This window comes from Antedon bifida, chromosome 4 (genome assembly GCF_963402885.1).
Source record: "Antedon bifida chromosome 4, ecAntBifi1.1, whole genome shotgun sequence".
Taxonomy (NCBI): Eukaryota; Metazoa; Echinodermata; class Crinoidea; order Comatulida; family Antedonidae; genus Antedon; species Antedon bifida.
In genome coordinates this window covers 27,654,681-27,681,830 of record NC_136229.1, presented here as the reverse complement: position 1 = coordinate 27,681,830, position 27,150 = coordinate 27,654,681, and the positions used below count along the sequence as shown (strand labels likewise).

General features: G+C 34.4%; 4 protein-coding genes across 5 annotated transcripts; 2 read left to right on the top strand and 2 right to left on the bottom strand.

Annotated features, from left to right (window-relative positions):
• The first annotated feature begins 3 nt into the window (after positions 1-3).
• On the top strand, positions 4-3,886 carry LOC144839602 (uncharacterized). The gene is made up of 6 exons (XM_078695035.1): positions 4-156; positions 621-795; positions 1,084-1,189; positions 1,444-1,550; positions 2,142-2,314; positions 2,781-3,886. The coding sequence occupies exons 2-6, from the start codon at positions 669-671 to the stop codon at positions 3,057-3,059; spliced, it is 792 nt and encodes a 263-aa protein (XP_078551161.1). The 5' UTR covers positions 4-156; positions 621-668; the 3' UTR covers positions 3,060-3,886.
• A 544-nt stretch (positions 3,887-4,430) lies between these two features.
• LOC144839862 (uncharacterized) lies at positions 4,431-8,032 on the top strand. Its single transcript, XM_078695428.1, has 5 exons — positions 4,431-4,712; positions 5,122-5,227; positions 5,859-5,962; positions 6,260-6,432; positions 7,515-8,032. Exons 1-5 carry the CDS (start codon positions 4,538-4,540, stop codon positions 7,797-7,799), a joined length of 843 nt encoding a protein of 280 aa, XP_078551554.1. The 5' UTR covers positions 4,431-4,537; the 3' UTR covers positions 7,800-8,032.
• Positions 8,033-9,626: 1,594 nt separating this feature from the next.
• Positions 9,627-16,218, bottom strand: LOC144839692 (putative ubiquitin carboxyl-terminal hydrolase MINDY-4). The gene is made up of 14 exons (XM_078695155.1): positions 16,028-16,218; positions 15,466-15,585; positions 15,035-15,200; positions 14,409-14,641; positions 13,581-14,078; positions 13,237-13,353; positions 12,670-12,857; positions 12,381-12,444; positions 12,084-12,220; positions 11,651-11,714; positions 11,151-11,312; positions 10,772-10,952; positions 10,356-10,431; positions 9,627-9,973 (listed from the first exon to the last, which is right to left on the bottom strand). Exons 1-14 carry the CDS (start codon positions 16,091-16,093, stop codon positions 9,925-9,927), a joined length of 2,121 nt encoding a protein of 706 aa, XP_078551281.1. The 5' UTR covers positions 16,094-16,218; the 3' UTR covers positions 9,627-9,924.
• A 5,123-nt stretch (positions 16,219-21,341) lies between these two features.
• Positions 21,342-25,411, bottom strand: LOC144840547 (tripartite motif-containing protein 2-like). 2 transcript variants are annotated; one of them, XM_078696390.1, is made up of 4 exons: positions 24,715-25,411; positions 24,026-24,250; positions 23,564-23,743; positions 21,342-23,257 (listed from the first exon to the last, which is right to left on the bottom strand). In XM_078696390.1, exons 1-4 carry the CDS (start codon positions 25,321-25,323, stop codon positions 22,205-22,207), a joined length of 2,067 nt encoding a protein of 688 aa, XP_078552516.1. In that variant the 5' UTR covers positions 25,324-25,411; the 3' UTR covers positions 21,342-22,204. The 2 variants fall into 2 exon arrangements, with proteins under 2 accessions (XP_078552516.1, XP_078552515.1); XM_078696389.1 differs by having other exon boundaries at positions 23,564-23,746; positions 24,029-24,250.
• Positions 25,412-27,150: the final 1,739 nt, after the last annotated feature.

Genomic DNA, 27,150 nt, shown 5'->3' with positions numbered 1-27,150 from the left:
CTCTTTATATAAGGCCGCCTAGGCCTAGCCTATCCTATATCTGTTTATTTATTGGCATTTTATAGGAGATTCGTTTTATATAATAAATAGGCACTGCACTGAGGGACAACTCCCTGTAATAACTGACCCAAAATTATTACAGAAAGTTAAGAAAAAGTAAGTGGCCTAGGCTAGGCTAGCCTGCCCCCTCTCCCTGTGGCCTGCTGGTGGAGTATTGGCCTAGCCTAGCTAGCTAGCTAGGCTACTTGGACAGCATTCTTTAATCCATGGACAGCTTAATTGATACTAAATAGGCCTTATTACTAATACTAGGCCTAGCTAGATTACATAAGGTTATATAGCTAGGACTAGCCTAGCCTTAGTACTAGTAGCTGCTCTGTTTGGTTGTGCAGCTTTTCGCTTAATAAAAAGTAGGGCTAGGCCTAGGCCTAGACTTATCAATTTTAAATTGGGGACAGACAGTCTTTCTTTCTTCAATTTCTTTTGCCCGTAACATAGTCAACGCAGTTTTAAGATAGGGCATAGAAATCATCATGTCACTTCTAATAGCCTAGGGCCTATAGCATACAGTGTGCATGTATTTTTTGTTACCTTTAATGTCATTTCTTTTTGTGTTATAGGTCTTGTGATTGATAGATAGATAGATAACGATATTATATAGAAACAAGATGGGAAGTTCAATGAGTAGGCCTACAGCCAACCTTGTCAGATGTGCCGCACTCGACCTAGGTATACAGTGGGTAATGTTTGCCGTTGCTGCTACCTTGAAGACAGAAAAATTTTATGATTTAGTAGGTAGGCAGGCCTAGGTATAATTTTTTACAATGAGTTATATCTTTGTTTTGGAGCGGTTGTGCATGAATATTTTTTTTCTATTTAATTTTTATTTATTCGGTATAAAACAACATCACAACAATCCCAGGGCAACCTGTGATTTACAAAAACAGTTAACAACAAGGACAGTAGGAAAGAACAAACTTAAGTAAACAATTCTATTATTTACTATTCTATTTTTTAATGGAAATAAAATCACACTCAATTTCCCTTAAATTCTTGCATTCTTATCAACATGTATGCTTTCAGGTAGTGGTACATTTGCTTTATTGGCTGTGCAGAGTTTGAGATGGGGCGGCCACTATCACCTCAGACAGAAAGTTCAAACTGGTATGGTTGTCACCTGGGGTCTCAGGTACATATGAGAATAATTATTATTTCAACATCATCCAACAATGAGCCGAGTGGGCCATAACAAGGTTCATACAATGAAAAAAACACAAACCTGGGTCTCTCTGTATGACAGTCAAGTGTCCTAACTACTCGGCTACCAAACTCCACCCATAATTAGAAGGTCTTATATGAAAATAATTTCGTTTATGGTGAAGGAACAAGGTAGTATAATACTATTGAAAAAGTATTCCTTTTGATCATTCATTTCTTAAACAGACTCGGAGGCTACTTGTTCTCAAGGGTAATGGCTGCTGGTGGGGACAGTCGGTTCAACAAAGTCAGAGGAAACCCTAAAGTATTCTTCATATATTGGACTGTGCAAGGTAGTAACATTTCACATACCTTGTAAAGCTTTGTCTACACTATCATAGTTTGATAAATTTTTTGTCACATAAAGTTTGATATTTACATTCGATGGCTTTATATTTTAAATTGACAAAGAAATGCCGATAGTTAGCAAGTTAAAAAGTATGCAAATAAGATGATATCATGATATCTATCTATCTTTTTATCTAGAATCTTCCGATGGACCTCCATTCTTTTCAGTGAAATGTATCTTTTTGCAGAAGATCTACGAATGTTAGCTTTCCAATTGATCCTTTGCCATGGGTTTGCCTCCATGTCACCAGCGCAGAACAACGACCACAAAACCAATGGGGTTCAACAGCTTTTTCTACTGTTGCTCCAATAATCTGGAATGGCCTACCACATTATATTCGACCAATCCGTAGAAACTCTGGCAGCATTTAAATCACAGCTCAAAACACATATGTTCAACTTGTTAATCCTCTTTCTCGCTTTTCTTTGACTTGGGAGAGCGCCATGAGCGGATTTGGCACTATGAAAATCTACATTATTATTATTACTACCTTGCGCCTTTGATTCCTAAGGTTTTTTTCTATTTTTTTTTTCAGCTTTATGGATTTTAGCAACTTTGTTGCCAACACTTATTCTAAATTTGGAGAAGGAAGATAAAGTTATTGGAATAAGAGATTATATTGGATGGGGCTTGTGGGGTGCAGGATTTTTACTAGAAACATTAGCTGATCGCCAAAAATCTGTGTTCAGGGCAGATCCTGACAATGCAGTTAGTTGATTGGTTATTTAAAACCCATAACAATTTCATTGGTTGCTATAAATACATTAGGTAGATGGATGGATAAAAATACACAATTTTGATTGGATGCTATAAATACATATTAGGTAGATGAATACAAATAAACAATTTTGATTGGTTGGTATAAATACATTAGGAAGATGGATACAAATACACAATTTTGATTGGTTGCTATAAATACATTAGGAAGATGGATACAAATACACAATTTTGATTGGTTGCTATAAAAACAAATACAACGATTAGGTTGCATGCAAGTATGCATTATATAAATATTGAAATAAATGATATAGTCTCGAAGAAATAGAGTAGTGTATAACACAAAATCAGTTGAGCAGTTTCATTACAATAGGTTTCCACATTCTTGAAATGAAAAATTCAAGATATATTCAGAGATCCATTGCATTTGTTTAATGTATAATTGTTTTTGTTTCAGGGAAAATTTATAGACTCCGGTTTGTGGAGTGTATCTCGACATCCAAATTATTTGGGAGAAATTTTACTTTGGAGTGGGATGTACTTGTCTGCTTCGTCCGTCATGAGTGGTTGGCAACACGTTAGCGTCATTTCTCCGTTCTTTGTGTGGTTCTTGCTGACGAGAGTCTCCGGAATTCCGATTCTTGAGCGACAGGGAATGAAGAGATACGGAAGTGATCCTAGATATCTGGAGTATTTGAAGAACGTTCCTGTTTTATTTCCTTTCTTTAAAAAATAACAATGACGACCAAATTAAGAAATAATCTCAAGGATAATGATGAAAAAGTTTATTGAAATAATTTATTTTTGAGAAATGTACTAATTAACAATATATAAAATGTAACTTTTTTTAATAATTTTATTGGTCATAGTTACATGCCAATCTTACTGAGACATTGGAGAGTTTTTATGGGAACATGTAAACCTTAAAGATATATTGTCCCCCAAAAACATGAAAAATGAAGATTAATAAAATCAGACTTTGAATAGACCATTTTGTAATTTTAATAACTTTAATCATAAAAATAATGTTTTCACTTGACAAACAGCAAATTATACTATTTTTTGCTTTAAATTACAGTATTTTCAGGTAAATAAATTTTGTTTAGATCCAAATTTGTGGTCAAAGTGAAAAAAGTTTTATTTTTCATTGGAGGAAAATATCATATTTAAATTTTTATTGTAAAAAGTACAATTTCATAAATTTTATCAATTCATCCACCCCAAGTTTGTACAATCATGCCCTGGTTATCCATGGTCCAAACCAATGCTCAGAAGTGTGTAGATACCATGGAGTTTATTCCATGGTAGATACTGTGTAGGGGTACAAAATATATACCAATTAAAGGTTTTCTATGTATATCATGTTTCTATAACTTTTATAACATTCAATTCAACCAATTTGCAATTTGATATATTAACATTTTTTACAAATAAAAATCAGAATTTTAAATAAAATTTGATTGTAAACCCTTATATATTATATTATATATTATTGTTATTATACTTCTGTTGAATATATATATGAATGAATAAACTGAAACCCTTTATAATGTTGATTCATATAAATAACATGGATTTGTGTTTCTTTGCTAACCTTTTCTTCTTCACTCTTTGGAATATCTACTTTAAATTTGTGTTTGGTATTTTAATTATAGGCCTACCATTTCTTTTACTTTTGATTTCCTATGACTTTTACAATGAGTACAATGTTATAATTACATTTTTTTCAAATGACAAAATAAAATGCCTCAACTAAAAATAAGATTCGCTGCTAATAAGATTGGAAAACAACCTAAAACCATGGAACTATATCCATGCTAAAACTGACTGAAATGTTTAAAATAAAATGTTGGGAATTTTTTTAATTACTTGTTTACATTGATTTGTAAAAGAAAAAAATAACAGTTACATATGCATTAACGCAACTTTGAGAGACTGAGTTCGCCCGCTATATTACGTAATAAATATATAAAATACAGTATGAACTTTCAACTATAAACTAGTACCTGGATACAACTGATCCGTAATTTACTTCCGGTCGTGTCATCTGCAATGTTATTGTTATGTAAGCTGCTGTTGAACCTTATGTAACTAAAAGAGTATCACATGTATACGTCGTGTATGTGTGGAATTCTCTAGTATTTTGTCGTTCAGTTTCTGTCTTTAGGTGCTACAGTGTAGGTGTTTCTGTTGTTCCTTGTATTCACGATAAATATGGAAACATTATTTGATGTTGAAAACGATGTTACGAGTAGTAATTCTACGCCTGGAAAGGGTACATTGGATGGCAATATTTTGGCCTGGAGTGTTGGGATAGATTTCGCTATCCAGTGGGTAGTATTCGCCATTTCTGCACTTTTAAAAACAGAAAAATTTTACGACTTAACAGGTATGATTTTGAATTAATCAATTTGCAACAGTATATTGATTGTAATGATAAATTGATTAAGCCAATCTGCTTATATATCGTTAGCCATAACGATAAATAAACAGTAAATAAAAAGATATAAAATAATAGTCTAGGCTGGGTAGCTCCTAAATAGTACTACACATATTCCTACCTAGCTAGCTAGGCCTATGTGTCAGGTACTGGTAAATTGATTTGTGTTTCAATTAATCTTTGGTTTCTTTTTTTGTTACCTTCATTCCAGAAAAGTTAAATAGAACAGTCAGTGAAGAGCCCTATCTTTTGAAAAAGAAGATTGAAGAACATTTTTTCATGCAGACTACATAAATAGTTGTATCTTGGTGTAAAATTCAAAACAGCCCACTAATTTATACCTATAATTGCTTTTTAGGAAGTGGTACGTTCATACTACTGGCTGTGTTGAGTTTGGTATTGAATGGTGAATATTATGTAAGACAATGTGTCCAGACAGGACTGGTTGTTGTATGGGGTCTTAGGTAAATCAAGTCTCTTATATAATCATAGCAACCATAACCTTACACTATATGCTAAGTGATTGGTTGAAGCAGTCAAGGCAAATTTAAATATAAATGATTACAGATCATACCTTTTGTGGAATTATAATTGTGGCCCTAAAGAAAAGTCTGATGAATATCTACTGTACTATATATATTGCTAGAAGGCCAGAAGACATGATCGCTACCCCCAGACCATCCATCTTCTTTACCTATTTCAAGTCAATCCTATTTCCAAAACTTTTTTTTCTTTGCTAATTTTCATTCTTTCTATAATTTCCAACTTCTGTTCTTAATCTCTGGTTTCTGTTTCTATTCTTTCTCCTTCATTTTTCTTTATTCCTTGTTTTTAAAACACATGTAATCTCTACCCCTGTTCTCCATTCATCCCTTTATCCATCCATTCTTTTATCCTTCCATCTATTCTTTTCCCTTCTATTCATTTAAATGTAGTATGTAACGTAAACATTGAGGAAGTCTATTTCAAGTTTTTCTAAAGAGGAAACAGTCATCCCCTGTTAATCTGTCCTCCCTCTGCTCTGCATTCTAAATCTGCACCTAATATAATTTGTTTCTTTGTATTAATTTACTATTTTTGTTATGGAACATTTAGGCTTGGGATATTCCTGTTCTCAAGAGTTATATCAGCTCCAGACCGAAGGTTTGATGATGCTAAGAAGGACCCTAAGGTTTACTTTATTTATTGGACCGTACAAGGTAATCTAGTAGAACAGTCTTATCTATTTATTTTATTAGATGGAAATCGGCAGCACTGAAATAATTAATAGTAAATAGTTGGCCATTTTGGGAATATAAAATTGACAGTTACTTGGTCACAATAAACTTTACAATACAATGACAAATAATATAATTTGTACCCCTCTTTTTCTTTTCTTCTCTTCTTTTAAACTGGTGACCATATCCTAAAAGTTTATTTCTGCAAATATAGTTGTGTTTGCACTAAACAATAAACAAACAAAACTATAATTTAGATGATTACGAATTATTTTGTAGCTGTTTGGATTTTTGCCACTTTGGTTCCAACACTGATGCTAAATGCTGAGACAAAAGACAAGAGTCTGGGGGTTAGAGACTACATAGGTTGGTCAATATGGCTGATTGGATTCCTGATGGAGACTATCTCAGACATCCAGAAGACGATTTTTAAGAAAAACCCTGATAATGCTGTAAGTTATTTTATTGCTTGGGGAGTATTTAGTTCTATTTGGGACTCTTCAATATTGAGACATTTTTTTCCTTTGTGTATTCCAAATGTGAAGTTATATCCTTTTCACATCTGCATAAATTGTTACAAGTTGTAACAAGTTTTAACAAGGTTTGATCTCCAGACTTATTACACGTTTTCACACATGCATACGCGAACCATGTGAAATCTAGAGAGGAAAGAATAGTTGCGCGTCAGTTAACACCAGGGCAATACACGCACGCACAGTAAGAACTCGGAACATCTCGGAACAAAAACACAGGTCTCTTGTTAGTGTTTTTCTTCCGAGATTTCACAATTAGGGACCCCTGTGAAATCTCTGGAGCTTTTCAAGAAAATTGTATTCACACTATGCATTGTATGCAAACCTGGTTACAAGTTGGTACAAGTTGTTACATTTTGCAGATACGAAAAGGGTATTATAGTACTTAACAAACAAGCTTTTAGATTTTCTGTTTAGATTTTCTTAGATATTCCAAATGAATAGTATACAGTAGTTCGCAAAAATAATATTCTTTGATAGCATGATAATGGATTGTAATACATTTGTCACAATAAATGAACAGATTTTACAAACCTCTATCAAAAGTTTGAAATGTGGTATTTAGATTGTAATATTTTAAACATTTGTGAAACTTATCAACTATTCGTAAAGAAACTTAGGGAATGCTTGGCACAATGCACTGTTCATCTGCCATTACTACTCGGTTTGTGCAGTAGGACTGTTGTCTTGTGAAACAAAGCTTGCAAGTTTGAACCATGTTAAAAGCGAATTATTTTTGTTATTTTTTTATGAAGTTTTAAAAGTTTTCTACTGGACTTTATTTAATATAACACTTTTAGTTGCATTGCAACACAACAGAATACTAAACTAGTAGTTATTATAGTGGATATCCTTTTTCAGCGACACTCTACAGGTTTGGCCCATTGTGAAACTACTTGTACATATGGATATAACAACTTGTGTTCTGCGGAAAACTCTTTATCTATTGTTGACAGTAGTATTTTAGGCCTAATGTGGTATGTGTTAATTATGTTTTTTAGGGGAAATTTATCAACACTGGCTTGTGGAGTATTTCACGCCATCCTAACTATTTTGGTGAAATTGTTTTGTGGATCGGTCTCTGGCTTTCAGCGTCCTCTGTCATGACGGACTGGGATTACTTCAGCGTGCTGTCCCCCATCTTCGTTTGGCTTTTAATTTCCAAAATTTCCGGGATTCCTATTTTGGAACGACAAGGAATGACTAAATGGGGAGAGGACCCAGATTATTTGATATATATTAAAAAGGTACCAGTCCTTATTCCATTCATTGGAATGAAAAAATAATGAGGTGTATACATTAAAGTAAAAAATAACATACCATATTTATTCAATTAAATGTCCTGGGCGTTTATTGTTCAAAAATGTTTTTAGGGAGGTTTTATTAAAGTAAAGGGAGGTTGTTTATTTGAGGGAGTAAAATGGTAACCTACATACTCAAATAAACACAATTATCAAGACGTGAGAAAATACAGTACAAGTTGTATAAAAATGGAATCATAGGCTCATCAATACAAATAGAAATTTGTTGTTATACAGTATTGTGTGTATATGAATGTTGCAGCCCTTTTATTTGAGGAAAAAACACCCCCGTTTATTCCAAATCATGTTGCATGGGGGATGTTTATTTCAGTGGGGCGTTTGTTTGAATAAATACGGTACAGTATACTCTATACCACGGTAAGTTTAATATATAGTGGCACTGTAGGTTAGTTAAAAATGCTTGCCTTTTAGTTTTATAGTTATGGTTTAAACCTCTTTTTAAAGGGAAAGTATGCTATTTATCCCACCTTTGTATGTAAACAGGCAAATAGATATTTACTCCTCTTGGGGGGGGGGGGGGGGGGACCTATTAAGGCAAACTAGTATGAATTTTGAATACTAGTACGTTACACACTACACTATTTCCAAAAAAATCGAAGCAACATTTGTTGATGTTTCAATGAAGTTTCAATAATTTATGTTTGAGGACATCCTAATGGCATTATTAAAGGAAGTGGCTATCGGTCAACAATGCCAATCACACTATCAACTCTGCATGTAATTAATTGGACTGTGTATCTAATGTTCAGTTTTCTATTGGTACAGTCAATCTGATTGAAAATAGAATAAGGTGCACAGTTGACCATGGCTGACAATGCAGATAGCCTCTACACCAAATATTGGTAAACCATGAAAATACTAAACTACCTCATGGTGACCACGATGATAGCAACTACACCAAATATTAATCAGCAGCACGGTCAACTGTGAAAATACTACATTATTTGATTGCCGATAGCCTTATTCTTTTAGGAAACCAAAATTACTAGATTTAAAACAAATGTTTAGTAGGTACTATTGTCATAGAATAGATATTATATATGTTTAAACATTTTTAAAACACGACATGATATCCGAGATTTTAATTTCAATTTAACTGTTTAATGTTTGTATTTATACTATGTTTTATAATTAGCAAAGATTATTTTTAAACTTCTTACAATCTTTTGTACTGTATTTTGTTATTCACTGACCTTTGAAGGTGAATACTGGTATAACGCTCAAATATTTGATTTGATTTTTATTCTTATTTACATAAATAAATACATAAATAAGCATAGTTTGCTACCTCATTCTTCTGATAATAAAATGGTTGTTTCTAAATTGTTTTGTGAAGTTAAGTTTGTTTTTCAGATGTGCAAAGTTGTTTTTAATTAAGCCAAACCATAAGAATTGTTCATCGCAATATACTATTTATCACCCAATATGCAAGTTAAAAATGCCTAGTACCTAGGCTCATAAGGCATTCTGTGATTTGTTTTAATGCGAGCAGCGTACAGTATGTTGCGTGCACGACAAATGCGACAAAGCGAAATCAAAACGCAACTGTTCGCTGAACTACGCTGTTATGCAAATTAGTAGAATGTTGACGTCATCCATTTACGTGCTTGCGAAAGCTTCCTATTTAATGACACTTTTAGCTGAAAAAAACCTGCGTAATGTACTGGTAAATTTCTTTTGTACATGAATATTAATGACTTTTGCCACATGTATTCATAACTATTCACATTTTTTTATAAAATTATTGTTACAAGAAAGAAAAAAGGATTTATTTAATACATTCTTTGGTACATATATTTATTTTCAATTTTTAAAACTTCTAGAAGAGCTGTCCACTTCATTTCAAATAAATAATTATATTATAAAATATTAGCATACAATATTAACTGTGCTATGGTAACTATATTTTTTTAATTGGTCAGATGTTTTGCCCTACTCTGACATAATTTGTACTTTATACAGTACATTGAGAATACTTGCAAAAAAATATGCAAGTAATTCTCGGTATTATTTTACTACACATTTTTACTTGTACTGTAAACTATTACACAAGACACTACCCCTTTCCTCCACAAAATATTAGAAACCATTATAAGATTGGTTCAGACCCATTCCAATTCACTACAGCACCAGGCCATCTGTGGAGAACAAAACAAAAACTAAGCATTAGTAAGGCTAACATACAGCTAAAATCACATTCTTGGGCCAACAGCAATGTTTGGTTTCCTCAAATCACTCCTTCCTCATTCCCCCTTCCCTTTTCCTTCCTCATTCCCCCTTCCCCTTCCCTTTTCCTTCCTCATTCCCCCTTCCCCTTCCCTTTTCCTTCCTCATTCCCCCTTACCTTTTCTTTTCTCACCTTTGACACAATGTTAGTAGAGTACTCCTATCAACTCCTAAATATCATTAAGGCTAAACCTCTAAATACCTTCTAGAGTACTAAAGTTCATTAACGCCCTAACCTGGTACTATTATGTATATCATTGTGCGATGTGTGGTGTTTAGTAGGACCGTACTTACTTAGTCCTTATACATAGTTCCAATGGTGGTATAAGATCATCTTCACTTGGTAATTCTGGATTTACTTGTGTTGTGTCTGAAAGATAATATAAAAGTAGATAATATAAAAGTACATAATAGTTTCAACACTAAAGTTGTCTCCAATAATACGCATGAATAACTTGTTTCTTCCAATATAGTTTTTATTTATTTTTTAGATTTGGGGTTCAATACGGTTAAGTTTTACGCTAGGAAGGGAGTTATAATAAAACTTTGTTTTTGCTGTGTTATATGGAATGTACCTCTCTCGGGTAATCATTTGCTTGGTCATTCTGGTCGATTGTTAAGAGAAAATATGTTCACTACATTTACTGTATTGCTTTATGACTTTAAATTTCTTTTTTTATTACATTTCTGTCAACTGTTACAGTACATACCAACTGTAAGCCTAATCTCCTCATCTTGCCTAGCTAGGCCATCGTAGTAGTAAAGGTCAAAACGTCTTTCAACCCTCCAGTCACTGATGAGCTCTTTCTTCAGGCAGAAAAGTACACTGAAGTGGCTCTCACTGCACACCACCCAGATAGGGTATTTAGGTGTCTTGTAGTATCTTCCAACCTAGATTTATAATGTTAATGTTTAAATACTGTTTACACTGTACTGTTAAAAAATATGGCTTTCATTGTATTTTATGTATTTCATTTTATTATCATAAAAACCATAGAAATACGGTCATTTAACAAAATTTAAATGTAGTATCATAAAAAATAAGTGAAGGCTCCCTCTCTCATTGGCTGATAAAAAGATTATCCTCACCTCACATGATTTGTAATGCTCAAATAGAGAAACAAGTCCAATATCACTACGCCTGCTTAACCCCTTGAGAAGCATACTGTCTGTACCACCAGAATCTAGTTCCATTATATCATTGAACACATTTGAGACAGCTTCACCGGTTAAATACAAGTTCACCATTTCCTGTAGATGAGGTCAAAAGATGGTTTTAACTTGTTGCCTACCAGTACTTGAGTTCTATGTTCAAATCAGATGTTTTCTCTCAAGGCCTAAAAATGTTTCCCAAGCATACAGTACCTTTCTATGGTTAGATTTTTAGTGGTGTGCAACGGTAAACACTAACTCAAATTTGAGAACGCGACTGCAGCCATCTATATGGCCTTGTTATTGATAACATTAAATGTAATGCACAGAAAAAAAAAAAGTGTACAGTACACTGGCGATCTCAATGCACCCTTCAACCTATGTTAGAAAAAAGCTTGTTTTTCTATCAGTATAAAAGAATTGATGTTTAAAGTTACCTGGGTACAATAGCCATGAGCTCCCATAAGCTTATTTGTTGGTTCATCCATGTCTACAATAATTCTGAAAGCACAAGTTTTTATTTAATTTCTCCTACATTGCAGAGATAATAAATGTTCTGGTAACACCCCAGAGGTCCCAATTCATATATTTATAGTAAACAAAGGATAGCAGACATGGCAAAGGTAGAAAATATGTTGGGGATAGGCATTTTTCACCTTTAGTTAACAAACTATGTCCTAGTGGTAGAGCGTGGTAGTAACATAATTATGCATTTTATCGAGATGTTTCTTTCCGTATAGAAAATAATAATAATAAAGAAATTGTTCTATTACTGGACAGCATAATATCAGGAACCTCCTGCGATTATCTGGAGACTTCAGAGATCACCACTACACCATAATTATTTATTTCTTGTATTATTATACATACTTATCAACAGTTCTTGAGAATATGACTGAATATAAGCTGAGAATTACTCCTGGGCTGTTTTGCCCTTCAAATGCGCCGATGTTTGCTTTCAAAAAGTTTGATAAATCCTCATACATCGAAAATGTGTTCAAATTCAACTGAAATCGAAAAGGTCTAAAATTAGAAACAATTTACAATACAGTGAAGTATGTAACCCTAATAATATCCACAAATTCTATTAATATGTACAGTAGCATGCACCCTTTGACCCTCCTACCCTAATTCCCATCCTACCCCGCACTGTCTTGGTAGACTTACCGTTTCAGTAAGGTTATCTGTTTTATATCTTCCACCAGAAGTGAAAACTGTTCGACCAGATGACCTGGTGAAAAAAGTCGGTAAATAATAAATAACTTAGTTATTATGAAACATTGAAATTTCACTTTGTACAATTGTTAAATTTTATGAATACATTATGGTAATTTACATATTTAGGCAGGTGTGCCAATATAGATAGAAGGCAATATGTTTAAGTTAAGTATCAAAGGTAGATGCTAGAATGATGGGAAGGTAGAAAATAAACATAATAAATTCAATGAGTACCCACAAGCATACAGTTGCACTTTTTCTGCTACCTGCCCGCCAGAATATATCTGCTAGGCCACCAGCAAGACATTGAGATCGTTCAGTAGGGAGTGGCTGAAGGCTTGCTGAGCTGGCATGCCTCCTTTCTCCAAACAACAACTGTTGCAACATGCAGGCCTGGACTGATGCTAATATACCACAAGGACCACCCTAAAAAAGATTTTTTAAATGTTATATAATTTAATATAAACATTTTTAATAACATAATGTGGTCCATATTTATGAGAACATTATATATAAATATATTAAAGGTGCTACATTTTAGTCTTTCGTGCTTGACTGGTTTGCTTAACATGGACATGTGATTGGTTGAAAGAGCTTCATATGATTAAGTGCATTTTAAACTATTTCAGAATGTTGGAATGTTTGACTAATAATAATAGTTCTAAAATACAATTTGTAAAATATATATAGTATTTTTCTGGAGACACATCTAGCTGCCCATAGTTTCAACCAAAAACTATCTTGAAGGCAAAGTATATTTGTATACTATTCTTGTGTTATGTGTGTCTATAAGTGTGTGTCTTACCTTCTGTTGGACGATACCATATTCTAGCCGTGCTGCATTTGAAAAGCCAAAACCTTGCTTGTACCATTCGTCATTGAATGCTGATTGCGAGGTTCCAAATATTAAATTCTTTAGTTCCTATAAAGTTTGACAACAAATAATATTTCAATATATTGCTACTTTTAATACTTCAAAGTTTTTGTTAATGCAATAATGTACATGTACCAACAATCACTTTCAAAGTTCTCAACTCAGCTGTGACCTCAAGCATAGTTTAACGCTTTCTTTTATCCACTCACATCACATCCCTAGGAGCATATCTGTTTTATACAATTTTCTTTGGTTTCACTATTTAGATACTTTACCATTGCTTGATTCAAGGTGATTGGCTTAGAGCTAAAATTAATTTTGCTTTGCAATCCAGAAGGCATTGTCTTTGGTCCAACTTCCTCTGTTATGCCATCATCCAGATCATCCACATCTCCAAGCTCAACATCTCCCAGTGTAGTGGATTTCTCTGTCATTTTAGTGCTGGATTTTCTCCTTCGACTCTGTGGTCTTTCTGGCATAGAATACCCATCCAGGTCCCTGCTTTTTCTAAGGTCTTGGTTCTCGTCTTTTTTGGAGTCTTTCTCATTTTTTTTCTTTTCTTTTAGTTTTGAGCTCCTTGAATTGGCAGCTATCAGGAGGTCTTGAAAGGAGTCTGTAGATGATTTAGTGTCTGTTTTATTGTCCTTTTTATCTGTGAGGTAATCATCAACTATATGAGTACTGTACTCAGACGTGATGTCATTGTCAAAGGTCAAAGAAGAATTTCCAGATATGTTTGCGGAAGTTTTCTTTTTATTTTTTCGACTTCTATCCTGCAAAGATTTAAAAAAAATATTACATGTATTCATACAGTATATTTAAAGAAATAGGCTAATTGTTATGTGTTGGGGAAAGAAAATGGACTACAATTAATGTTTTGTTATAAAATTAGACAGTGTTGTCATGTGTTCCAGTCATCATTACAATGGTTTTTTAAAAATCCAGTATAGGGCTGTAGCCTTACTTAAATGCATGAGATTTTTCCAGTTAGTGCCGAGTTGAAAAAGTCTAAAAATTAGGCTAGGTAAAATAATTTGGTTGGATCTAGACAAATATTCCTTGCCATCCACAAAAAAGAAAAAATTAGTTGCTACGAAACTTACATCTAGATTACTAGTAATAGGACCAGACATTCCTCTTCGCCTTGAGCTTGAGGGCCTACTTGTAGCTTGTGCAGGGGCTTCTGTTCTTGATCTATTTTGATGAAAAGATTGCCTAGGCTTGTTGTCGTCTTCATTATCAAACCTAGAGCCAGGCCTCTGAGCTGGCATGTGTATTACAGTGGCTTTGGCTGCTTTCCTGCCTGACACATCTTCTGGAGGTAACCCACTAAAAGCTGATAAGAAAAAAGGCTTATTTAAATTTACAATATTGATTATTTTGTATTATAAGTACAGTAAAATAAACAGAAAGTTCTAATAAAAACAGATACTAATATTAATTTAACTAGACAACAACTGATTGGACTATGAGATCTCACGATTGGATGTGAAAATAAATTTAGAAATGTAAAATTGATAGATTTTTAAAGATGGTAAGGTTAATTTTTTACTTCTAAATCCGGTCAAAACAAAATAAAATTAATGTGAAAATCCACTAGCAGTACTGTATGTATAAATTGTACAGTGTCATAGGAAAATTCTGTAATACACTGTAATTTATTTCCCACATAGTTTTTCAAGTCATCTATCATTCAATTTCTATTCAAAATCAATAACTACTTCCTTACCAAGTTCACTTTGATCGTACAGAGCAGATGTCTTGCTAGCATTACCGCCAGATAGTGAAGCACTGGAAGAGCTCTGGGTTGGAACAGTGGTGTTCTTACTGTTATGTTTCTCCAGAAAATATTTAGTTATAATTTCTATCATGGACCTTAGAGGTTCCTCCTGTTCCTGAGAATTGCGAATGTTCATATGGTTGATTTAAATATTTATGAAAATTTATTTAAATATTCATGATATTAAAAAGTTTTTTTAAAATTCGACTCTTTAACTTAACAGCCATGTTGATTTTTAAATAAAATAGTGACCATTTTTATTTTTCTGCAATCCGACGGATCGTTTTTATCATTTATTAAATATTTAGCACCTCCCCCGCTCCCCTAATCAATTATGCTGGATCCGTCCTTGATATTCACATTTGTGGTATATCACTTACTTTATTTTTCTTCATCAAATTATTGATATGGATTTCCTTAGCAAGTTGTGAACGATTACTTATACTATAATCGTTCCTAGGTAATTCTTTGTCCATTGATTGAAGAGTAGCTTTGAGGCTCTGGATAAAAAACAAATATAAATGCCTAGGCCTAATAATAATACAGTATATTACTTTTTTTTTTATACATGATAAATGGCTATATATAGGCCTAGGTAGTCCTCTATATTATTACTATTACTAGGCCTAGTATTATTACTATTATTATTATTATTACTATTAGTATTATTATTACTATTATTATTATTACTAGGCCTAGGCCTAGTTAGTGGTCTCACTGTATTTGGCATAATGAGTCATCAAAGTAAAATAGGTAAGTAATTTCTTAGATAAGCAAACTAGATAAACAAAATTGTTATAGCTAGGCCTAGGGCTAGGCAAAGCGTGTCCTAGTACTAAGCTAGCTATAAAATATGGCAGATCTCATTTGCGTCAGTGCGCCATGGTAACAGGACACAGGCTTGACCGGCTTGATTGATTGCCAGCAGGTGGTGGTATTTACCTTTCTACTGAGATATTCCCGAACCAATGACGCCGAAACACTTTCCACGTATTCATTTTGAATCATCTTGATTGATTCAATTATTTAAATTAATCTCTAATTTGATACATTAAAGTGATATTTCTGCTAGGCCTAGGCCCACTCATTAACAATGTAGCTACGGGACAAGACAGCTGAGTTTGCCGCGTGGAAAATAAAATTACTGCTAAACAAAAATAGCCTGTAGAGGGCTCACTTTAGTATTATGACTAAAACTGTGAGGTATATTCAGAGCGTCATTCTGACGATGGAGCATTCTCTACTTTTCTACGGAGCGCCATTTATGCCTTTATTTACTTCAGAAATAGAAATAGTACTACGGTAACTGGTCCAGTCACGGAATTTTAATATATTTTGTATGTTCATACACTGTGCTCAATTGAACCCAATTTGCCACCAGGGGAGCACAGTGGTATAAAATAGAAATAAAGTCACTACATTTTAATAAATTTAAGAAAAGAAAATCCTTTGTTGATATAAAGTTTGCGGTACACCACGTATATTAGTTCTGAAAAGAACTGTTGAGTTTCTCGACGTTTCGATCAATATGCTTTGATCGTCCTCAGTCCTCCTAATATCCTTTGTGTTTCCTTTAGCAGAGTAAAAAAGTTAAAATTTTGAAGATTGTTCAAATCATGTAAATAAAACATTTTCCGGATGAGAACCTATCAGCTCCCCTCTTTTAGTTTGCAAAAGTAATATGCCGTGCGTTGTTATGCAAATGAGTTTGTGCAGGTGTATTATGGACAAGATGGTATGTTAGTCATTCGCGGTCAACACGCCACACTGTTAAATGTTGGTAGCAAAAATGTCCGATTCATGCAAGATATTCTATTGTAAAATGTTATGAATAAACTTTGATGGTAGTTGCTGTGTATGGCCGCACCGTCCCCAGAATAAACATGACAGTTTGTCTTTGATGGTTTTTGTATGGGGTTAATGGAGAGTGAAATAAGATCAAATATAGAACATTTCCAAAGATGCCGATTTTTAGACCAATTTCGAAGCTTAGACGAATTCCGCCGCCGGGCTAGGCCTTAGGTATATACGAAGTCGAGTTTTAAAGTAGAAAACCACACCTAAAATTTTGAAGTCGCATCTGGATAGTTGAAATTTTAACATTATCATAATTATCATAGGTGATTATGTATAGTTATAAGTATAAGTGCAATTCTTGGCTCTATTTTCATTATTAGCTCTGCCCCCAACCATGGTGGGCTAGTACTGGAGACTTAATATTTAATTTCATATGTTAATGAGTTATAGGTGCACTTTCCGGGGACAAGCTCTATTGTCCCTGGTGAGTCTTATATAGTTTGTTTCATATAATTTAAAATCATGTAAAGTGCCATTTTTTTTGGGCGGTAACCTATGCATCTCTATTTTTCAAAATTATCTTTGCTCAGCCCCAAGCATGGTGGGGTACTGAAGAGTCTTATACATGTTTGAAAAAATAATAGATGTCATTTCCGGAGACCTTGCAGCTCTATTTTAAACAGTTTGGTATGCCGTGCGTTGTTATGCAAATGAGTTTGTGCAGGTGTATTATGGGCAAGATGGTATGTTAGTCATTCGCGGTCAACACGCCACACTGTTAAATGTTGATGTTGTTAATCTTTACATTAGAAGATTGTTCAAATCATGTAAATAAAACATTTTCCGGCCGGGAACCTATCAGCTCCCCTCTTTTAGTTTGCAAAAGTAATCTCGAAAAGAACTTCATGTGGAAAAGAAGCCCACCCAAGAGTACCACTAAATGAATGAGCACATGGGCTTCTTTTCGAGGATTTATGGTAGTCTATTTAATGGAAAATAGTGCCATGCAACTTTGTTTCTGATTTTAAAAAAGGTCCTGACATTTACAACCCTCAAAATATCTCTCTTTTAAAATAAAAGAAAAACAATATTCATTATTTTATTTATTTATTTATTTTTTATTTATTTTTTTTCATTTAAAAAAAAAATATTCGTAGAGGGGTTCGAACCCAATCTACTAGAGCTGAGAGCACCTAAACCTGAGCATTACCCGTTAGGCCACAAAGTAGTACATGACTGAACAGCTGATAATAGTCTATTTATACGTGTATTACGTAATTCATCAGTACGTCATAACTATCATATTAACCTTCTTAAAACCAAAATGATCAGTTAGCTCAGTCGCCTGAGCGTCGTGTTGACAACACGTATGTCGTGGGTTCGATTCCCACGCTGGTCGGTGGAATAGAGTTAAAGGCATGCGGCCACTGTGTTTGGGGTTCACAGAATTATACGTCCCCCTTTCCACCACACATCATGAGGCGACAACATCAATGCATCTGGTGATGTGCTGGAAACGACCCCAAAAGGCTGTGGCAGGGCCTTAGTGCTGAGGCAGGGAGAGCACATTTAACATCTTTTTTTTTATTTAATTTTTTTTTTCAACCTGTATTCGATCTCGTAAATTTTATGTTTGCCGCCCTCAATTTTAAAAGAAATTGAATTTATATTTTCATCGCAGGTGTACGAAACGGTTTGGTATGCCGTGCGTTGTTATGCAATGGTTGTGCAGGTGTAGTGGGAAAGATGGTATTGTTAGTCATTCGCGGTCAACACGCCACACTGTTAAATTTTGATTTTGTTAATGTTGCTACATTGGTAGCAAAAATGTCCGATTCATGCAAGATATTCTATTGTAAAATGTTATGAATAAACTTTGATGGTAGTTGCTGTGTATGGCCGCACCGTCCCCAGAATAAACATGACAGTTTGTCTTTGATGGTTTTTGTATGGGGTTAATGGAGAGTGAAATAAGATCAAATATAGAACATTTCCAAAGATGCCGATTTCTAGACCAATTTCGAAGTAGACTAATTCCGCCGCCGGACTAGGCCTTATACGAAGTCGAGTTTTAAAGTAGAAAACCACACCTACAACTTTGAAGTCGCATCTGGATAGTTGAAATTTTAACATTACCATAATTATCATAGGTGATTATGTATAGTAATAAGTATAAGTGCAATTCTGGGCTCTATTTTCATTATTATTAGCTCTGCCACAACCATGGTGGGCTAGTACTGGAGACTTAATATTTAATTTCATATTTCCATGAATAGGTGCACTCTCCGGGGACACTAAATAAGTATTTATCTAAGACAAACGCAAGTTATTAAAATAACTGATATGGCTTGAAACTAATTTTTATAGAGTACCGATATTTAACATATATACCTGGAAGTTTGAAATATTTTTGAAGTATTTTCAGAAGTATTTTTCAAAATTCAAACATGATGTGGTTCCCGTAATTTCATCTATGTTACACTGTATATAGATATACAGTACACTGTAGAGTATAGAGCATATATTCTATGACACATAATCGGTCCACTTGAGCACAGTGTATTAACATACGAAAAGATATTGAAACTTAAAAGACTTTATTTCTATTTTATATCACTGTGCTACCCTGGTGCTAAATTGGGTCCACTTGAGCAGAAACCGTAGTACAATTTCTATTATTGAAGTTAATAAAGGCATAAATGGCGCTCCGTAGAGAAGTAGAGGATGCTCCAGTCGCCAGAATGACGCTCTGAATATACCTCAAACTGTGAGAGAAATTCAAAACAATGACGCAAGATCAATGTTTCAGAACTTTTTTTAATTCGAGAAATAAAACACATTTTTGGATACCCTTGTAAATACAGAATCACATGATTATTTATTTTTATAACATCAGCCTCTATTTAAAATTAGGCCTATTGAATACTTGAATAAAAAAACACAAAGGCGATCATTTTAGTTCAAAAAGGAAAATTATTAATTTAGTTTTATATCATGTTAATATAAATTATGCCACACATGACATTTAAAAATGTGCCTATAGGTAGCCTACTTTTTATACAAATTATGCAATTTACCAAGATAAACTTAGGAAAATCGTAGGATTTAAGAGCTGCGCTTAATTATTGGACCGAGTGACTAAATATCATTTACTGTGTATTTATTTAGTTTCATCATCGATGCATATACAGCCCATTCACAACAGATATTACCGCTGTCATCTGTTGCCAATATCTGAAGAATCCATGAATGGAGCTATAAAGAAAAACACAATGCGTTAATTCACCTGAAAATAGCTCAGTCTGTACATTGAAATACTATCTTGTATTTTCGGAAAGAACAAATATTATTTTAACACGTAAATGATAATTTACATTATTATATTGTCTGTATATCCCACTTCCATATCTCATAGTCTGCTTAATTCTTAATTTACTTCTTGATTTACTGTTTGGACGATATTTTTCTGTTCACGGAAAGAATAAAAAAGTTTTATGCATTGTGTCTACATAAATATTGTCGCTATCGCGGCGACAATATTTTTGCTCGTTTGCTAGCGTATGAAAGAACCATTTTATTCGGAAAGAAACAAGAAAATAATATAGTATTAATAATTAATATGATAGTTCGTTGAGTGTAGTGCACTTATAAAATGACGTTGGCTGGCAACCAATTTGACTATTTTTGCTTTAAATTACAGTTTTTCGGGTAAATAATTTAAAGTTTAATTAAAATGGCATATTCAACTACAAATGTTTAAAGAATAATTCTTTGAGGGAGGACAATACATCATTAATAGATGCAAGTAATTTGACTCACCACAGATGACCTGTCGCTTTGTCATTGGTCAGATCGCTTGCGTTGCGTCTACTCATGGAGAAATAAGCTTATTTCTCCATGGTCTACTCACGCTGCTGCTCTAGCCAGCTACGTCCTATGAGGACTACTCATTCAGAAGATAAAGCAAGCAGCAGTTATAGTATCTAAGGCCGACAGTTTTGCGACTTTGATTTGTATGTATTTTTGCGATTAAAGGACATCTTTTTAATAATTAATCATAAATATATCTGAAGAAAGAACAATGATTAATTTTAAAATGTCGAGCAGCGTTTTTTTGTAATAAATATTTCTTGTTTATTTATTTGTTTTTATTTCGATTTTTGTCTGTCCAAGCTCAAGAGTATACGTATGAAACGCCACATGTGCCAAAATATTTATCTTTTACTAATATTAAAACAAAACTCAGTCTGGAACCCAGACTAGATCGAATCTATGCTAGACTGTCTTCCTTAATTCTCAGGTGCATGGGTGTTAACAGTTCATTCTCACCCGAAGACACCGAATCTGTGTATACCTTTTCACCGGACATCATTACTTTAGGCCTACTATCATTAAAACATACTTTAAAAAATCACACAAAGTCCAAATCCAAATGTTTGCTTGCTAAGAAAGATTTATTAATTAAGATAATAAATAATTATCACTTTTGCCGCATGGCAACAATCTTTACAATTGAAACCCATCATTGGGTTTACTCATTTTAAAGACATCAAACAACTTGCATTTTTTAGACTAATTCTTAAGTATGAAATAAATAATTCTGCAATTCTACAATATAGATGACAATGTTAAAACACTCATAACACATTGCTCTTTGTCTTCGTAAAATAATTATATAAAAAAAAATTAAAAGCAATAAATATTGCTATCCCCGGCGTTATAGATACAATTATAGAAACGTATCTAACAATATTTAAATTCATTCTATATCTTGTGCATTATTATACAGTTTCCAATAAACCACTGTGCGTAACCAACTGATGGTGTATCGAAGGTACATTTTTAATATAACAATTTTTTGTTCTTTTTTGGTTTTTTTTAATTGTTGAGTAGTATCGATTACTATACTTGCATCATCTTTCTAAAATATGTTTTTTTAATAACATATTTTTATTTTTTATTGTACAGTATATCTTTCTATAAAATAAATTGAGGTACAGCTAATTCGGTTGATGGTACACAGACATACGATAATACCGATGTTAAATCTAACTACGTAAAAAGGTGGGAGTTCAGTATATTTTTGTTGGTTATGTATAACCATAGAAAAGCTATAATTCACTATAAATTTAGAAAAAGTATAAAATTACCGTAGCAGAACTAGTACAGGTAACTCTGTGGTACGGCATGAAGATAAAATAAAAGTAGAGATTAAATTAAATTAAATATTTAAACGGAAATTGTATGCTACATGCGCATGCGTCCCAGGCAGTATAATAAGAACCAAATCAACGCCCGGTTCAAGAGTCGTGTTTTTCCAAACTAACCAATAGAAAAACCTCTGACTGTGTGCTGGTGTCCGGTGGGGGAACCATTGCAGACGAGAAGCAAAGGATGCTTCTCTTTGGTGACCGTGCATCCCAAAGGAAAGTCCATTCCATCCTCTGGCTTGTCGATTCTCTTGAGTAACTTGCCTTCTGTACCGTACATACATATGCGGTTACCGCCTGAAACGATGATGCGGTCTTTTGGGTCGATTGCGATGCCACGCGGTTTCAGCTCTTTGTTCTCGTAAGCGATGGAGAAACTGTGAACGTACTTTCCAGCAGAATTGAAATGTTGTACACGAGCATTGCCGGTATCTACAACGAAAACATGGTCTTTGCTGTTGATGGCAATAAACCAAGGGATGCGGAACTTGCCAGGTTTTGTTCCCTCAGCTCCAATAGTACGGATGTACACTCCTTCAAGCGTGAACACCTTCACGCAGCGTGCCTTGTGGTCGACGACATGAACCAACCCCTTGGTATTGATAGCAACTCCAATTGGTCCTAGAAGCTTGTCTTTGCCAAAATGACACTTCAAGGTGCCATGTTTGTCACAAACGAAGATCTCATGATTATAGAAGTCAGCAGTCACAATATCGTCGCAGTCACTTACCGCTACGTCTTCTGGACTAAATGCATGCTGCATACCGTCATATCCAATGGTGATCTCTTCCTTTGTCTCGCCATCACCGTCCATAATTACCATTCGATTGTTGAAACGATCCGAGACTATGAAGTAACCTTCTTTGGTCGTGGTAACGCTACGTGGCTGGTTGAGTTGCCCATTAGACCCACCGTATTCAAAATCAAGTCCGCCACGAGGAGCAACCTTCACATCAAACGGAGACCCGGTGACTGCATCTCCGAACACGGTTGCGTGAACTTTGAACTTTCCAGCACGATGAGGGACAAACTTCACAGTGTACGTGCCGTCAGCATTGTCGTTTGCCAAGATAGGCATGACATGATGGTTACTGGATTCAAAGCGTGCAACAACGTCACTTCCACCTTCTGCAATCTGGGTGCCCATCTCATCACAAAGAGTAATCTGTGAAAATAGCAGAAAATATTAAAATGCGATTCACACACCATATTATGAATGATCTCTCATCAATATTTGCCCCAAAGAATCAGCAAACACAAGCAGAACATTTCCTCTAGATATGCCACTGGGTTTTGGTACTCAATTAGAAAAACTTCACCAGAATTCCGGACTATATTTTCAAAATGAAAATTCTTGGAAAATACAGTAACCGTACATGAGACCTAGTATTTGAATCTAAAATATATTATTTATGTAGTATGAATGCTATTATTTTTGGCCCATTAATCTGATTGACCAATATTTTCTTACCAGAAATTCCATTTCAATACCAACAGTGGCATCTTTTTCACTGATGTTCTCCAATCGTGATTTTTCAGGGTCAGCTGGGAGAGTAGTTCCAACTCGACCAACACAGTCCTTACGAAGGTCTTGTTCAAACTCATCATTTATCTGGAACTCCAGGTTGGAGGTTTCAATCGGGGCAATATTGATCTAAATAAAAATAAATACATAACTGCTTTAGAAAATTGTGATTGAAGGAGACCTTGCATATACTTGCATTGTATTGTATTTGTTTTGCAGAAATGTAGTTCTAAATTGTCAAGAAAATGTTAGAAAATATGTCCGCAATATCTGAATTCTGAAAATTAAGAATATTGGGTACGGTATCGATCATCGGAAAAGGTAATTTCTTAGACAGCCGCAACGATTTTATTAGCCTATTAAATATCTGTGGTTGAATTATTGGATTATCAAGTTAGTGTCCTGACAAACCTTTTTGGCAAGAAGATCTTCCAATCGGTTGATAGTCTTGGCTCCTTCAGCTGGCAGAGTGACGTGGTTACCGAACGTAATAAGATTGTCAGCGAACTCGCAGCTGTCAAACAATTCCTGACGAGCAGCTGAGAGATGGTGTAGCTGTTTTTCAACGCCGTCGTTCTTGACAGCGTAAGTCCTGTCGATGTCACGAAGAAGCTCATCCCGATACTTCTGAACCTACAAAATCAAGTTACATTTATTATTCACTATAGCATATCTGAATCATCGACAACAGTTTGACAAAACATTGACTTCATTTTTTTCTCTTTGGGAGCTGGTATTATCAAGTATTTTTGTTGATAAACTGGCATGGACCAGCATCAGCATCACCAGCATTCCTCCTAATAGATTCGATTCACCACCATAATGTGTGATAAGAGTGTAGCTACTAAGGTAGTTAGCTAGCTACCAATTAATGTTTACATCTGTTTAAAAGGAGTGTTTGGTGTATTAATTACCGTGAATATATTTATTTCTGATAGCAGTTGTAGATGTAGGCCTCAATGATCAAATTGGCAATAATAATTAATGTTTTGTATATTAACGATTTGTTACATATACATCTCTTATTAATGCGCTTATGTTTTGTTTGTGCAAAAATATAGATTTATCAATGTGTCTTCGACAAAAATGAAACTTACCTTTTCACAAAGTCGTCTTGCAATTCCTTCAACAGCAGACTTTGCGGCATCAACGTTTTTCTTCAATTCTTCGCCAACACTCTCCACTCGTTCATGAGCAATATTGATGGTATCAATCTTTTCACGGCTTTCTCCAAGAAGCCCAAGCACTTCCTCCCTCTTGTCGACGTAGGTATGATGCACATCTTCAAGCTTGTGTTCGGAAGGAGGATGAGACACGGTGATACATCGAGAGCAGACGACCTCCTGACAGGTAACGCAGAATTTACTGATCTCGGTGTTGGTATGCTTCAAACAGAATGTCTGCTCCATACAGATCCGATCACTACGCAGATTTCCATTTCCATGCTTATCAACGAAGAGAATTAAACTTCTCAGAAACATGCTGTTTGGCAATTCCTCAATACCGCCTCTTGGGAAAACATGCTCCTGTGCACATGAAGCACATATCAATTTTCCGCCATTGGAATGGACGGATTGCTCCAAGCAAGCTAGGCACTGAGCGTGCAGACAAGGTAGTGTTTTAGCGCGCTCGTATCTATCATTGTGAATTGGGCACTTGAGGAAGGCCTCGTCTATCGTCTCTCGGCGGATTGAATCTTCAGCCATACTTGGGCCTAATTATTTCTTGAGTCAAAGATTTGAAAACCAACAGAGACGATATTCGCTTCCGAGATGGAAAACATCTGAAGAGTTTGGGTGAGCTGGATACCTTTTAAACTCACGCAAGTTTTGATTGACAGGAGAAACAAAGCCATTTTAGGTAAAACTGCTGATCTGTGAAAATCAGTGCGATTCTGTTTGTCTCTGGGATTGGTATCAGTTTCAGAAACGATCCATGTCGGCGGTCAGCGGCAGCTGTGACAAAACCAGTGTCCAGACAAGGACAATTATACCTGGTTATCTGTGAAGATTACAACATAACAAAATAATTCTTATTTGACTAGTTTTTCTGGAATATTTTTTGAAATAACTGTAGTAAGCAAATAGTGAAACAAATTTACTCAGTTGTTAAACAAGTGTAGTGTAGTAAATGCAATGTTAACAAACCATAAAGAAAGATAAATTTATTTGCAAGCTGCTGTTCAAGAAATTCCTGATGAAGTCATGTGAAATTATTTACATATTTCTGTTTTTTCCCGCTTATTCTAAATGTTTGTTTTCATCCTTACTTTTTACTGAAGATTTTTAAAGATAATGTAGATTTGCCACTAGCATGATGATGTATTGTCCCATAAATAACATGAAACATGAAGATTAACAAAATCACTAATAATTAGTATTGACTTTCATAGGAAAAAAACGAACAAAAATAATGATTTCACAAAATGGCTGCGCTACACACTAGGAGGAAGATAACGATCGACGATAAATAGATAAGCATCATTTTCTTACATAAAACAAAACAGAAATTAGAAAAGTTAGTTAACCATTTATGCTGTCTTAAATCCAATTCTATGACGTCATTCATTCATTCATTTGGTCAAAATCTCAAATTTCAATACGAGTGCAAGATATTATTGTATACAATTCAAAATATTTAAAAAGTATAAAAATGCGAAAACATAGTAAAAAAAGTAAAATCCGTAAAAGAAGTGTTAAAAAGAGTGCTAAAAATTAGGCCTAAGGGTAAAATAACAATAAAATAAGCGTTAAAAAAGTGTCATAAAAATGTAAAAGTATTAAAATTGATTTTGACCAATAGCCCAATAAAAATTAAAAACGTTGGGATCCTGAAATAAAATAATACTAATTACACTAAATATTTAAGTAATGCTGTCCATTCATAAAGAGGCCAACTAGTAATACGTTTAGCAGCCTAAATCGCAGAAATGCTTTCATATTCACTATTTTTTCAATCAATGAGACAAATTGCTTTCATTTATGTGAATTGAAGGGGATATGCCGGTATCGAGCAGACAACAGCCTGCAAGTACTACGGGGTCATTTCAATGTCGCGGTCTGATTCTTTTGACTAAATTCTTTCATCTGGAAACTCAAAGAAAAATATATGTAACATGTGAATCTCTTATGGTCAATGGTTATTAGATTTAATGGTTACAAAAATACAGACCGTCTTTTTGAAAGAAAATGTGTGTACTTAGCTGGAATTTCATTTTTCATAGTTTTACTATTAGTCGCGTTATCACTATGTCGGTCGGTTGGTCGGTAGTCGGTCGGTCGGTAAACACTAACTCAAATTTGCGCTCGCAACTGCAGCCATGTATATGGCCTTGTTTTCTGAAGAAAAAAAATTCATCTACCACACCCGAGGGCCGACTGGGGCTCTCGGGCCAGCTACCATGGTATCCCTTTTGGATTCGCTACTAAACTATTTTTACTGTGTTATAAACAAATTGTATTTTTAGTATTTTTTATAAAAACTAAAACAAACAATATCTCTTCCAGATTAAATGAAATGATAATGGACTGTGG